This window comes from Alligator mississippiensis, chromosome 3, assembly GCF_030867095.1.
Source record: "Alligator mississippiensis isolate rAllMis1 chromosome 3, rAllMis1, whole genome shotgun sequence".
NCBI classification, from domain to species: Eukaryota; Metazoa; Chordata; order Crocodylia; family Alligatoridae; genus Alligator; species Alligator mississippiensis.
In genome coordinates, this window is record NC_081826.1 from 176500432 (window position 1) to 176514927 (window position 14496).

Consider the following 14496-nt stretch of genomic DNA (forward strand, 5'->3'; position numbering starts at 1 on the left):
TGTGTTTTTATATATATGTGTGTGTGTATATCAGGGGTGCCCAACCTTTTTGAATGTGGGGCCAGATCATGAACTTTTTATTATCCAGTGGGCCGGCGAGCCATATTCAAAGACTTCACAGGAAGTGGTATCACATCACCCCCCAGAAACAAAAGTACGTTGTTTACTTTTGTTTCCCTTCGCAGCACCTTGGGCCTCAGAAAATGGCTTGCCCGTATGTTGGACAAGCCTGGGGTGTGTGTGTATGCGTGTGTGTGTCTGTATGCGTGTGTGTGTGTGTGTGTGTGTCTGTATGCGTGTGTGTGTGTGTATCAACAAAACCATAAAGGAATTCATTTATGTTATGGTACACAAATGTGCAAGCAGTGGTTTGTAAATATATCATCAGCCAGTAATCCACAATCTCAATGTTCCAGTCATAACTTGAAAGTAACCAGTGTGCCAGAATGTATTGCTCACTTGTTGCTTGCGGCATTTCTTAGGGCAGCGAGGGAAACAAACATTTTGATCTCTGTTAGATAAGCAAGGAAAAAACATGAATCAATATTTTTTTAGCACAAAGCATGTACGCCAAAGAATGTACATGTATTTTTTCACAGTATGCCCCTGCCAGTATAACCAATTTACATTTGTATTAATTGAATATATAAAAATACTTTTTTTCCCTTATTATTTCAATTTTTGCCTGTCATTATCCGTTTTCCTCCTATCTGTTGAACTCTGTAGAGCTATCTAAGTTGGGAAGTGGAATAGAACATTATTCACTTAAATGAGAGTGAACCTAGGAACTTTAGTGGCTGTTGTAATGTATGGTGAAATAATTCTTCACACACATGCTTGCTAGGCAAATAAATCCTTGGTGAACATAATGCTTTCAATGAGCATATCAACCTCCTTGGTTTGGCAGATAATATAACATTGTGGGTGTTTTTTGTTTTGTTTTGGGTTTTTTTTAAATCCCAAGGAGGGGTCTAAGGTTCTCATACTACTTTATGCCACCACTGAACTCATTTCACAGCTGTTACCTTTCCTGCTGAATAGCACTACAATGAGGTTCCCTTCTAAAAGTGCTTCAGTTTGCTCACAATCGAGATAGTTAAGTGATGCAGGGACTCTTTTTAGGATTTGGTACTGAAGCGCTGCTTGTGCCCTGAGAAACTAAGAATCAAAACTTGACCTCTTGCACAAAAAGAATACTAGTAACCAAATCAGAAGGCATGTCTGTGGGTTATGTTTTACATAAAACTTAAGGTATACAAATGCACTTCTTTTTCTTTTCTCAGTTAACTTTAGAAAACTCCAGGAAAATGGTCTGAAATCAGGAGTGATTGATGTTTTCATTTAACTTTTTAATTAGAAGTATGGGAAATGGGGAAGTGGCTTACTTTCAGACATTCAAATGTCATCAGAATAGTTTTCACTGTTAAAAAGAATAATAGATTTAATTTACTGCTTAGCATTTGCAGTCATGTGTCTTACATTGGTATGGCACATCAGTAGTGTATATTAAACTGATAGATAACTCAGGAAATTTCAAAAGCAGTCTGTATTTAAAATACTAGTGTGGTTTTGAGCCACAATGAAAAGTGCATTCGTAGTACTCCAACTAATAAGAGTATTCTCTGACAGTTTATCCCAGCCACATTTGTCTTCTGTGGTAAAGCTGGTTAGGAAGCAGATATTTTCATTTAGTGAAAGATTCTGCAATATTCCAATTTTCTTCTATTCAAAAGCAAAATAAAAAGATCTAAAACAATTTTTTTACAAGGCAGTTTTGCATAAGGAATATATTGTGCTTGATTTCAGCACATTAAATTAAAAAATATGGTGTTCCATGAAAAAATGTATATGGAACAATTGCATCTCATTACAATAGTATTTCATTTTTTCCTCCCCCCGGCCAAATAAAATTTTGTCAAAATTGATACTTCCATAAAGCCAGTTATCGGTTGGCTTTCTTACATGCGTACCAGCCTCTGGTTTCTAGTACAGATCAACTGAAGATGCTTCCTCAATCTGATGAGGGGTGTTTTTGCTTAAAAGCTTGCAAAGGAGAATTTTTTCCAACTACTTGAGTTCGTCTAATAAAAGATATCAGATTTACCCAAAGAACCTTGTTTGGCTGGATCATGAATGACTTTAAAAGTGGATATTCCATGGGAAGTTGGTGCAGAGTTTCTTGTTCCTTTGTTTTAGCATGCCCTTATTAAATGAACTAGATTTATTTACAAATATCTGTGTACATTTTGATAAGTTTATACAAACCCAATTGGAAATATTTATTAGATTTTTGGGGGGGTGGTCTTTACAATGAAGAATCTCCTTGAGTTCGTGAAATTTTAAGTTAAGTTGTATAAATATACTTTAATTTCTACCACATTTACACTTAGCCTTTGAGAAAAGAGAATTGCTAGTTGTTTTGAAAACTATTAGGCCTGTGCAAATAAGAAAGTATTTGATTTGGATTTGGCCAATTCGGAGGACAGTGATTCGATTCGGAGATCCGGATCACTGTCCTGAATTGATTCGGCTGAATTGGCTTCGGAAGATTTGGCGCTGATTCAGAGAGATTTGACCATAGACTATAATAGGGAATCACTGAAATGCCTATAACTTTGTAACTTTGTCATTTTTTGTTAGATTTGGATGAAAACAGCAGGAGTGGTAGCTCATTCTAAGGGCATGAGGCCTGCCAAGTTTCAAGGAGATAGGTGCAGGGGTTTCTGGAAACTGCACCTCAAACTGTTCAAAACAAAACTCATGACATAGGTGACTTTGTGTGTGAAAAGGCACAGTGGGATGAAAACAGCAGGGATGGTAGCCTGTAAGAGTGCCAGTTAGATCTCTGCCCGGCCACCTGTTTCTAGGCCAGCCGCCCGGCCCTCTTTTACCTGCCATGCCTTGCTGGAAAACTGATCCAGATGTTTCCCAGGTGGGAGGCTGCCCATTTAGGCGTCTTGGGGTGACATTCATTGTGCAGCTCCGTACCTCTCTTTACACTGTGGCCCATACCTTCCAGATTGCATCCTTTACCCTCTCCAGCTGTGGTCCCCTCTCTGGGACCTTTGGCATCCCTTTAGGCCCTGGCCCTGTTACCAAATTTGCCCAATACTTTGGGGTGTGCTCATTTATTAGGGATAGTTTCTAGGGTCTTGGTGATTCTGTCAATGTGCTGCTTGTGTTACTATATGGAGCTGTATTTCTCCCTTCTGCAAGCCCTCACCCCCAGTGGAGCTATCTTGCAGGACTCAATCTCAATGGGACTGGGTTCCTCCAGTCACCAAATCAGTCATACACACAAACACACACAAATTAACGTGACACGCCTGACCTGGCCGGACTGATCAGCATGGACAGGCTGACACCCTCATATGCCAAGAATCAGTTCATAAGAGCAACAATAAAATGCAGTCAGACACAAGCACACAGGTAAACAGAATCCCTCTGAATCCGGCTGGGTGTCCAGCTGATACCCTCATGGGCCAGCATTCAGTTCATAAGGGCACGTCTGAGTCAAACTGGGTCAATCAGCCTGTACAAGCTGATCCCCTTATGTGTTTCAAACTCAGCACGTCCCAATCTTTGGCCTCTTGATGAGCAGACCCCACAATAATTTAGGCTTCACCGGGATCTTTAGCATAGGTAAAAGAAGCGTTGCTGCAGAGCACAGAAGGAAAAAGAAGCAGAGAAGGAAAAATATACCCAATTACTACCAGTTTGACTATAAAAGTTATTTATTGCTAAGCATATGAAATATATAATAGTACTAGTAGTAATAGACATGCAAAAGAAAAACAAACACAAACAATGACAATACTACCCTGGTTTCACTAAGTATTTGGGGAAACTTAGCTCAAGCTTAACTGATACAGTTCAGGTTCAGAAGTTTATGCCTAGAAAGAAGAGAGAACGCTGGGAATCTCACCGAGTCCACGGTACCCAGGCTGCAAAGCTGACAGGCACAATCCTTGAAGAGAGAGACGATCTGTTCTTCCAGCGTCCCAAGAACAACAGGGGATGGTGTCAGCACAGGAGTTTTCTTCTTCTTCTTTCTTTCTCCCTCTTTCCTCCTGCTTCTTCTTTTTCTTTCTCTTTCTCCTTTTTAAGCACACACACTTACAGATTTTTATACCCTCAGTTCAGCTGCTTTGAAGCACCCTCAGTAGTGTAAATCATTGTCTTTTCTATTGACAAGGGGTTATCTGGTTTGGACCATCTCAGGAAACTGATTGATAATCAGGAAACACTTAAGATTAGGGAGTAACCCAAATACTTGGGAGCCAGCTTGAGATTCCTATGGATGGCAGATATCCTGATGGGATATCTCATGGTTTCTTCAGGAACAATAGATAGCTTGCAGTATCAGGATTTTGGATTTTTACTTGTTGTGCACAAGCCTCAGCTTAGCATGACTTTTCCAGATTTTACTATAGTCTTTTAACAGACTTAAAGCAATTATTGGGGTGCTCATAACCTTTTGTGGAGAGGACTCCCACCAGTCGTCTCGGGAAAGATACGACAACACCTGGGATTAGGGCTCCAGCAGGCTGGATGCTGTGATGAACCCTTAACCATTGTTCAAATGTTGCCCGTACCCCCTCAGACTCGGTCTCTTGCCTCAGCATTCCCTAACCCGGCAACCGAGTTTTAGTCAATCAAGTTTAAATAGGCCTCCCATAGTGGGACCGGGGAATGTACGGCCCGAGATGCCTATTAAACTTAGAGCTGTGTGTGTGTGTGTGTGTGTGTGTGTGTGTGTGTGTGTCGGGGGGGGGGGGGGGGGAGTCCTTAGCAAATCCAGATTAGAACTGGTCTGATAAATGCTGAGCTGGGTGTGTGTGAACATGGGTTAATTAACATTGGAAGCACAGATTCCCCATCATGCAGCGCTCTCCTGCTTCTCTGGTCCCAGAATTCACTGCAGTCTCTGCTTCAGGCTTTCTGTTTTCCATCTCTCATGTAAATGAATGGTCATCTGGTTCCATCTCGGATGTAAATGAGACCTAGGGCAGTTGTTTCACTCTTATCACCCTTATCTGGAGAGTTTTAGGTGCGTCTCTCACTGCATCTTAATCAGTTTCGTTTAGGTAGAGGGGCGGGGGGGAGTCCTTTGTGAGTCAGACAGACTGCATCCTGTGCCAGGGTTGCTCAAGAATACAGAGCTGAGGCGTAACAGCCCTGCCTTCAGGCCAGTCAGAATCCTGAGCCTCTTGCTCTGGGCATTCCTCATGGCCCCTGGCCCTTTGACCCCACTTTGGGTCTTAGCCCCAGCATGGATCAGTCGAGGGTACCTCTGATATACTTTTTTAGACCAACTGAATAGTTGGAGAAATATATCTTAGCAAGCTTTTGGGTTTAAAACCCTTTGTCAGGCTGAGGAAGCGTCTGCAGCTGGTGTGTGTGCTCTTCCTGGATGGAAGGAATAGTAAAGAAGCTGGAGGCTGGCATGCAATGCAGGCAAGAAAGCCAGTCAGTGAAAATGGAAATGGATGCATCAGGGGGTGAGAGACAGGCTGGGGAGGTGGGGCGTGGAGGGGTGGTGCAGGAAGGAGGTGTTGCAGGTAAAAGTGGAGAGGTACCTGCTACATAGGGAGTTGGATGTCAGGCAGGTTGCAATGTGTCATAAATCCAATGTCTATATTGAGTCCATGAGTTTCTGTATCCAGAAGGTCGATGAAGTGAAGCTCATAGGCTCATCTGTGAAAAGTGGTTTGTAAATTCAAACAAGCACCGAACCTCTCTAACCCAGTCACCAGAAACCAACTTCCTACAGCCCAAAACACACTGAATGGATCCAGACCATGCCCTGACAAGAAATGCAAAACCTGCCAACATATCTCCATTACCCCACAATTATTACACTCCACAACAGAACCATCACCATTCCTGGGTCTTACAGCTGCACCTCCAGAAATGTTATACATTTCATCCAGTGCACCAAATGCCCTGATGGAAAATACATGGGAGACACCAAGCAACAACTGTACACCAAAATGAATGCATACCAAAAATCTATTGCAGAGAAGAATACCAAACTACCTGTGGGGGCACATTTTTCACAAGAAAGCCACTCTCTCTCCAGTCTCTCAGGCCTGATCCTCAAAGGGAATTTACAAACCACTTTTCACTATGAACTTCACTTCATCAACCTCCTAGATACAGAAACTCATGGACTCATTATAGATATTGGATTTATGACGCACTACAACCTGATGGACATCTGACTCCCTAGGTAGCAGGTACCTCTCCAATTTTACCTGCAATATCCCCCTTCCCGTGCTTCCCCCTCCCAGCCTGTCTCTGACCTCCTGATGCCTCAATCTTACATTTTTACTGACTGTTTTTCTTACATGCATTGCATGCCAGCCGCTGACTTCTTTACTATTTCTTCCATCAAGGAAGAGTGCACACACCAACTGCAGATGCTTCCTCAGCCTGACAAAGAGTTTTCAAACCCAACAGCTTGCTAAGATACATTTCTCCAACTATTCAGTTGGTCTAATACAAGATATCAGATTGATCCAAAGACCCTTGTCTGCCTTGTGTTTGTTAAGGCAGAGTGGGATGAAACCAGCCAGGATGGTAGCCTGTAACAGGGTGCCTTCCTGGTGTGGGTGAGATCGTGGCCCGCCCACCTGTTTCTGGGCCAACCACCCACCACACCTTGATGGAAAACTGATTCAGATGTTACCCTGGTGGGAGGCTGCCCATTTAGGCCCCTGATGTCTAGGGGTGACGTGTTCCACAGCTCCATACCTCCCCCTACACTGCAGCCCATGCTTTACAGATGGCATCTAAGGCAGCTAAGCTCACTTGGAGCCTCACAACTCCACTGCAACCAGCAAGTCTCAGGCTTCTCAAAGATCTTACAGGTCTGGGCTTTCCCTAGTCAGGACAGTGCGTGCATGTGGTGGCTGGAGATTATAAGGTGCCTCCTACCTGTCTTTCACCAGCGAGGTTCATGATCCTGGCATTTCTTGGGGTCTGCTGCACCACTGGCAGTCCCGCCAGGCCTCCTGACCCTGGTACAGTTTTAGGTCATACCCAAGACCGGGGGTCTCCTCCTTCCCCTTAGCCCCAGCCCATACCTCCAAGTTCATCCTGACACAGGAGCTCAGGAGAGAGATGTTCTTTCCCTGGTGGCTGGTGATGCAGTGATTGCCTCCTCCAGCTCTGAGAGCGGGGCATTAAATGGTTTAAAAAAAAAAAAAGGGAATAGGTGTGGACAGAGTGAGGAGGGTGGCACTCACTCCATCTGCAGGTGGAGCTTGGGAAACCCCAGCAGCGGGAGGTTCACCTTCAGGAACACTAGCTGCTCTACCAAATGAAGATCCAAGGAGTTGTGGTGGGTTGTCAAAACATCCCCAGCAATGCTGAACACCCTCTCGCTTGGAACACTGATCGGTGGACAGGACAGGTGTTCCCAGGTAACCATGACCAAATCCTGCCACATCTGGCTGTGGGTTACCCAATAGGCCAAGTGTTCACAGTCCAGTGGCTCCATGTCCTTGGCGAAATAGGTAGCCACTGAAGCCTCGGTACTGCCTGCCTGAGGCTGGGGTCTGGTGCCTCTGGACCCCAACATTGAAGCCATGCCCTTGGCCCACATTGGCAGTGGCTGGCTTGAAGGAGACTGGTTGGTGGTGGGAATCCTGGTGCGTGAAAGTGGACTTTTCCACATCCCCTCGCCTCTGCCCTTCTGCCTTCCTGACTCTATTCACCAGCACCTCCATCCAGTGATCGAGGGTTTTGGTGCTGCACATGCTCCCCTTGATGCTTGCATCACACATGCCCGCCAGCACATGGACTGTACTGGACTGCAACGGATCCAACCATTTTTTGATGTCCTCCTTCAGGCACTTCACCAATGCTTGCACATCTGGTTGAAGTGGTTTGCCCCAGCCAGGAACATTCCCTATTTGGTTCTCAAGCTCCTTGACTACTGGGATCACCTGGCTAAGGAGAGCATCACCAGTGCTGAGGGTCTCAGTGGCCTCGAGGAACGGCTTGATGACCACCAACATTTGGGAGATGGTATCCCATCCCGCTTTAAGGGGGCCACTGATCCCAGTCTCCCTGAGAGGCATCTCATGGATGGCCTTCTGTTGTTCCACCAGCCTTTCCAGCATCAGGTATATGGAGTTCTACCGAGTCTCCACATCCTGCATGATTTTGTGCTTTGGGACATTCAGCTCTGCCTGTTTGTCCTACAACATCTTGCCCCCCTTGATTCTGTGGTGGAAGTAGCCCATCACCTTCCTGCATTTTGAAATCATCTGGGTGGTAGTGATGGCACCATCACTGGCAGCTCTGTCCCCCTCCAAGTCATTCCTGACTATGAAGTGGAACTTGTGTGCCACATAGTGGATGCGAACACATCATGCACTTCCTTGACCATATTGGCCTCATTGTTGGTGACCATGAACCCACAGGTGAGCTCACCCTGCCCAACAAGCCACCGCTGCACCATGCAGTTTATGGCGACCATGGTCTTAATTGCTGTGTGGGACTCATCCATCACCTCCACCTGGAGGAGAGCCCACCAACAGCCTGACTGATGGCACCAGTGCCCTGTGAGGGAGAGATAGGCATGATCTCCACCCCAGCTGCTCCAGATGTCCGAGGTGAAGTGCAAGCCTACTTGCGACTCTGCCTTGTGCAGCTCCTCCCTCAAGTACTCCCTGCATGCCTCATACAGGGAGGGCACCACCGTTCTGCTAAAGGTGATGCCATGTGGGCACTTGGTGGTATGGGGCCAGGAGTGCCAGAGGTTCAGCCATCTGAACCTCCTAAGCGAGGGGCACGACAAGTCTCTCACTGGGGTTGTAGAGAGGCAGCAGCAAGGCACCAGACTTCCATGCGTAGACCCTGAGATGGTGCAGAGTCACTTGGAAGAACTGGATGCCTTTAAGTCAGCAGGCCCAGATGAGCTCCATCCGAGGGTGCTGAAGGCACTGGCCAACATAATTGCAGAGCCACTGGCGGGAATATTTGAAAGCTCGTGGCGCACGGGCCAAGTCCCGGAGGACTGGAAAAGGGCCAATGTGGTCCCCATTTTCAAAAAGGGGAGGAAGGAGGACCCAGGCAACTATAGGCCAGTCAGTCTCACCTCCATCCTTGGCAAAGTCTTTGAAAAAATTATCAAGGCTCACATTTGTGAGAGCCCAGAAGGACAAATTATGCTGAGGGGAAACCAGCACGGGTTCATGGCAGGCAGATCGTGCCTGACCAATCTAGTCTCTTTTTATGACCAGGTTACGAAACGCGTGGACACAGGAGGAGGGGTGGATGTCGTATACTTAGACTTCAGGAAGGCCTTCGATACGGTATCCCACCCCATACTGGTGAACAAGTTAAGAGGCTGTGATGTGGATGACTGCACAGTCCGGTGGGTGGCGAATTGGCTGGAGGGTCGCACCCAGAGAGTCGTGGTAGATGGGTCGGTTTCGACCTGGAAGGGTGTGGGCAGTGGGGTCCTGCAGGGCTTAGTCCTTGGACCGATACTCTTTAATGTCTTCATCAGTGACTTGAACGAGGGAGTGAAATGTACTCTGTCCAAGTTTGCAGATGACACAAAGCTATGGGGAGATGTGGACACGCCGGAGGGCAGGGAACAGCTGCAAACAGACCTGGACAGGTTGGACAAGTGGGCAGAAAACAACAGAATGCAGTTCAACAAGGAGAAATGCAAAGTGCTGCACCTAGGGAGGAAAAATGTCCAGCACACCTACAGCCTAGGGAATGACCTGCTGGGTGGCACGGAAGTGGAAAGGGATCTTGGAATCCTAGTGGACTCCAAGATGAACATGAGTCGGCAGTGTGACGAAGCCATCAAAAAAGCCAATGGCACTTTATCGTGCATCAGCAGATGCATGACGAATAGGTCCAAGGAGGTGATACTTCCCCTCTATCGGGCGCTGGTCAGACCGCAGTTGGAGTACTGCGTGCAATTCTGGGTGCCACACTTCAAGAAGGATGTGGATAACCTGGAGAGGGTCCAGAGAAGGGCCACTCGTATGGTTAAGGGCCTGCAGACCAAGCCCTACGAGGAGAGACTAGAGAAACTGGACCTTTTCAGCCTCCACAAGAGAAGGTTGAGAGGCGACCTTGTGGCTGCCTATAAGTTCATCACGGGGGCACAGAAGGGAATTGGTGAGTATTTATTCACCAAGGCGCCCCTGGGGGTTACAAGAAATAATGGCCACAAGCTAGCAGAGAGCAGATTTAGATTGGACATTAGGAAGAACTTCTTCACAGTTCGAGTGGCCAAGGTCTGGAACGGGCTCCCAAGGGAGGTGGTGCTCTCCCCTACCCTGGGGGTCTTCAAGAGGAGGTTAGATGAATATCTAGCTGGGGTCATCTAGACCCAGCACTCTTTCCTGCTTATGCAGGGGGTCGGACTCAATGATCTATTGAGGTCCCTTCCGACCCTAACATCTATGAATCTATGAACCCTGGATGCTCAACTAAGGAAAAGGGCTGGCCATCGAGGGCAAGCATGTCCCCAATGTTCTGGATTACCTTATTTGCCTATGCAGTGTGCCCCCCGCTTTGTCTGTGGCTTTCCCCCACTGCTCCAGGGTGACCTGCCTCTGCTTCATTGGGATGGGGGCTTTGGAGTGAGAGGGGGACTTCTTTTTGGGCACACTCACACTGGTGCCAGGCTGAGGAGGAACAAGGGCTAAGGGGGTCCTGTCTCCTGAGTTGCAGCAGCATCGCTGTGGTGGTGAAGTGTTTCACTTCCTTGATCTGGCTGATCTGCTTTCAGCAGTGCTGGCAGATAGCATACTTGGGATCATCTGCCACTTCAAAATGATCCCACACTACACTACCCTTCAGCTTCTGGGTTGCAGGTGGGGATCCTGCCTTATCCTTTCCTCAGCAGGCAGAGGCACAACAACAGGGGAAGCTGAGCCATCTGCCCCCACAACCTCCTTCGAGGTGCCTTCTGGAAAAGGAGATCTGGCTCTAGGGGAACTTTGAGGGGTGCGGAGCACAAACTCAGATTCCCCCTCATTCCCCAGAATTTCTTTTGCTAGCGTGCTCGGGTCCCCTGCTTCCAGATCCAGCTCCTCCTCCGGCACTGGAAGGCTCTCGCTGGGAGATGAAATTGGGGTGGAGGAGACTGTCATGCTGGTACTTGTGGCTATTTCTGGTGTTAGGGGAGATGGTGCAGGGAGAGGTACTGCTTCCACCTCCTTGCACCCACTGGCAGCAGAGGAGTCATTGCTGCCAAGAAAGAGGATGCGTCTGTTTGAGGGGATGGGGGGAACTTGCAGCTCTTCCCCTACCCTAAGGCCTGGCACCTGCCTTTCCAGCATGCTTCATGATGTTTGCTGTGCTGGAAAATATGTGCGCGTACACAACTGTAATATCTCTTCTTCTCTCTGTTTACTGTATGTGTGTGTAACTGTAATATATTTTCTTCTCTGTTTACTTTATGTGTGCGAGTGTGTATAATGTATGTGCTTTCCTGCACAGTGATGGATCACACACTGCCAGGCAAGCAAAACACAGCTTTCTTTTTAAAAAGTGTGTGTGTGTGTGGTGGTGGTGGGAGGGAATAAGAAGAACAAATAAGAGTTTTTTTGGGAGAAGAATAAGTTGAAAGAAATGGATTGGATAAGTAGAGGGATTCTAGGCAAGGGTAACTAGTAAGCTGTATCCAATCCTTTCCAAGAAGAGACACTAGCAGGAGACCGACTAGGAAGCCAAGCCAGTCCAGTAGTACCTTTCAGATGCTGTTGCTCAGGCAGAAACAGCTCACAAAAGCGACAGAAAGGCTGCAGACAGAGGCTTATATGCTGTTTCTACGTCCCTCCCCCAAAGCACCGTGATTGGAAGGGGACTCTGGAAAAGATCACAGTCACTGGCCAGCTACAGATACCAGTTTTTCCCCCTGCTTCCCCTCCCTTCTCTCAGTTTCTGTTTCCCTGCAAGATTGCATTCCAGATCGCCAAATCTCTGAATCTTTTTCTGAATCTTTTTAAAATCAATTTGGAGGCTCCAAATCGATTCAGTGTGGGGTTTTTTTTGTTTCCTGATTTGATTCTGATTCGGTGATTCGGCCTCTGAATTGAGCCAAATCTTTTCTGAATAGAATTGGCGACTGAAACTTCGCAGACCCCTAACAACTGTAAACAGTAATTCTTTTCATATACATGTCTTCATAAAAACTTGGTATATAGAAATACATATATTAAGTTTGTTGTTGTATAATCAACCTAAGAAACTATTCAGCATTATTTAATTAATGTTATACTTTATAAAGTGAATTTCTTTCTTATGGAATTGTTGATTCAGTAAAAAGAGGCTTATTTGGGGGAAGAATTATTGTACATATTTGGTGCTTGCATCCCTGGAGTAAAATGAATTTTCAGAGGCACTGATCACTAGTTACTAACCATTAAGTCAATGGGAGCTGCAGGCACGTTCAGCATCTTTTGAAAATAGGGCAAGGTAACAGTAATGCCAGTTCATAAAAGAAAGACCTTCCCAAAAATAACATTTTCAGGAGTTTTAAAATGTGATTATTCCTGGTTCCATTTAAAGATTCTGGCTCCACTTTAGATTTGACCTTTTAGGTTTTTACAATAGTGGATTTGGGCAAAGAAACCTATTGTGAAGCTATTGTATGCCTAGGAAAAATCCTGAAATACAGACCTTTTTAAAGAAGTAATGTTGTTCTTTGTCAAAGATTGAGTTTGGAGCAGAATGAAATAAAGATCATAAAATCAAGGAAAGGACAAAGCAACAGTATGAAACACCGGAACCTACTAAAACTTTATCCTCCAATGCAGTTTTCAAAAACAACCAAGAAACTCCTTCATTCATTAGAATACTGGACAGCCAGGAGGGTGCTGATAGTTGTTCTCCAATGCAGATCCACATTTAGCACTAGATATGAAAAATGGGCTCTATCAAAAGGTGGGGCAACATAATGCTTTGTCTGAAACATTATGATAAGGCTGTGTTGGTTCCAACCCTTACATTATTTTGCTATAAATATAAAGTACAAGTTCTTCCACTGGCTTATCATTGCAACGTTTTTTCTTTAAAACTTGACATTGTATTAGAATTTCCAAAACTCTTGTTTTTGTCCTCATCATTTTATGCTTCTGTTTTTAGCATCCTAGTTTGTTCTGGAGATAAAATTGGCCTACTTTATCTGCCAAGCATTCTAAATTAGCTTTCCAGAGTCTCATAGATTTTCTTATATCCACTACAGATTAATGAAAAAGTCCACTATCTTTAGCTGTTGAGGTACTGTATTCATGTTTGAAAACTGATTTTATCTTAAGAAATGTATAGACAATTTATTTTAAATGGAAAGGATGCTACTTTTAAGTAAACCTGGAAGTAATATTCTTGCCTATGTACACATTCTTTGAGTGATTAAGCTCTACAGTCTAGATTCTTGATGTAGATCCTGTTTGTTCCTTTTTCCTTTGTTTCTAAATTTTTCTTGTGCTTATACTTGTTGCAGGACCCAAGTAGGAGTATAAACACAAGCAGCAGTAGCGGCAGCAGCAGTAGTAACAGTTTTTCAAAGCCCCACAAATTAACAAAGGAGCACAAAGAAAAACCTTCTAAGGACTCAAAAGACCATAAAAGTGCCTTCAAAGAACCTTCCAGGGAACACAACAAATCTTCCAAAGAATCCTCTAAGAAACCCAAAGAAAACAAACCACTAAAAGATGAAAAAATAGTTCCTAAGATGGCTTTCAAGGAACCTAAAACCATGTCTAAGGAGCCAAAATCTGAGAACAACATCCTTACTATAACCGGTGGACACCAGCAAGAAAAGAAGGCCCCAACAAAAAGGCCGACTGTTACAGATTCTGAGGAACTTTCTGCCAAAAAAAGGAAAAAAAATAGCTCAGAGTCTTTATTTAAAAGTTTTTCTAGTGCTCCTCCACTGATACTTACTTGTTCTTCTGACAAAAAGCAAACAAAGGATAAATCTCAGCCTAAAATGGGGAAAGTCAAAATGGAAAGTGAGTCACTTGAGAAAAAAAAACCTACTTTACCACCATTTGATGATATTGTGGATCCCAATGATTCTGACATGGAGGAAAATGTGTCCTCTAAATCTGAAGTAAGTGACTTTTAGTTTTTGTTTACCTTTTTCCAAGTTCTGATCATGTATTTGGTTGTATTCAATTGTATTTTTTGTTCTTTCATAAAGTTTTCAGTTTCATCTGATGGTTTGTAGATGGGCTTCTAGGTTTCTATCATAAACTATCCACAATTATGGGTGTTTAACCATCAGTTATCTTAAATATTTGGGTATTTTGGCTATATTATACAGATTAAAGCATAATTTGGCTCCTTTATTCTGATCAATTTAACATCATTCAAAATGGTTGGAATTATCAGTGCCGTATCATTTTCCTTCCAAAGAAATCAGCAGCACCTTTTTGAGAGATTAATTGAAAGGCTTGTTTCATATTCCAGAGGTTTGTATTGGGTGGGGGTTGGGGGTGGGAATGTGGA

General features: G+C 44.8%; 1 protein-coding gene across 10 annotated transcripts in view; it reads left to right on the forward strand.

The window, feature by feature from the left end:
* Positions 1-14496, forward strand: part of MLLT3 (MLLT3 super elongation complex subunit) — a 307823-nt gene that overhangs the window by 159289 nt on the left and 134038 nt on the right. For all 10 annotated transcript variants that reach the window (XM_019480772.2, XM_014601142.3, XM_019480774.2 and 7 more), the window contains one exon: positions 13487-14098. In XM_019480772.2, coding sequence (XP_019336317.1) covers positions 13487-14098 — 612 coding nt within the window. The remainder of the gene's footprint in view (positions 1-13486; positions 14099-14496) is intronic.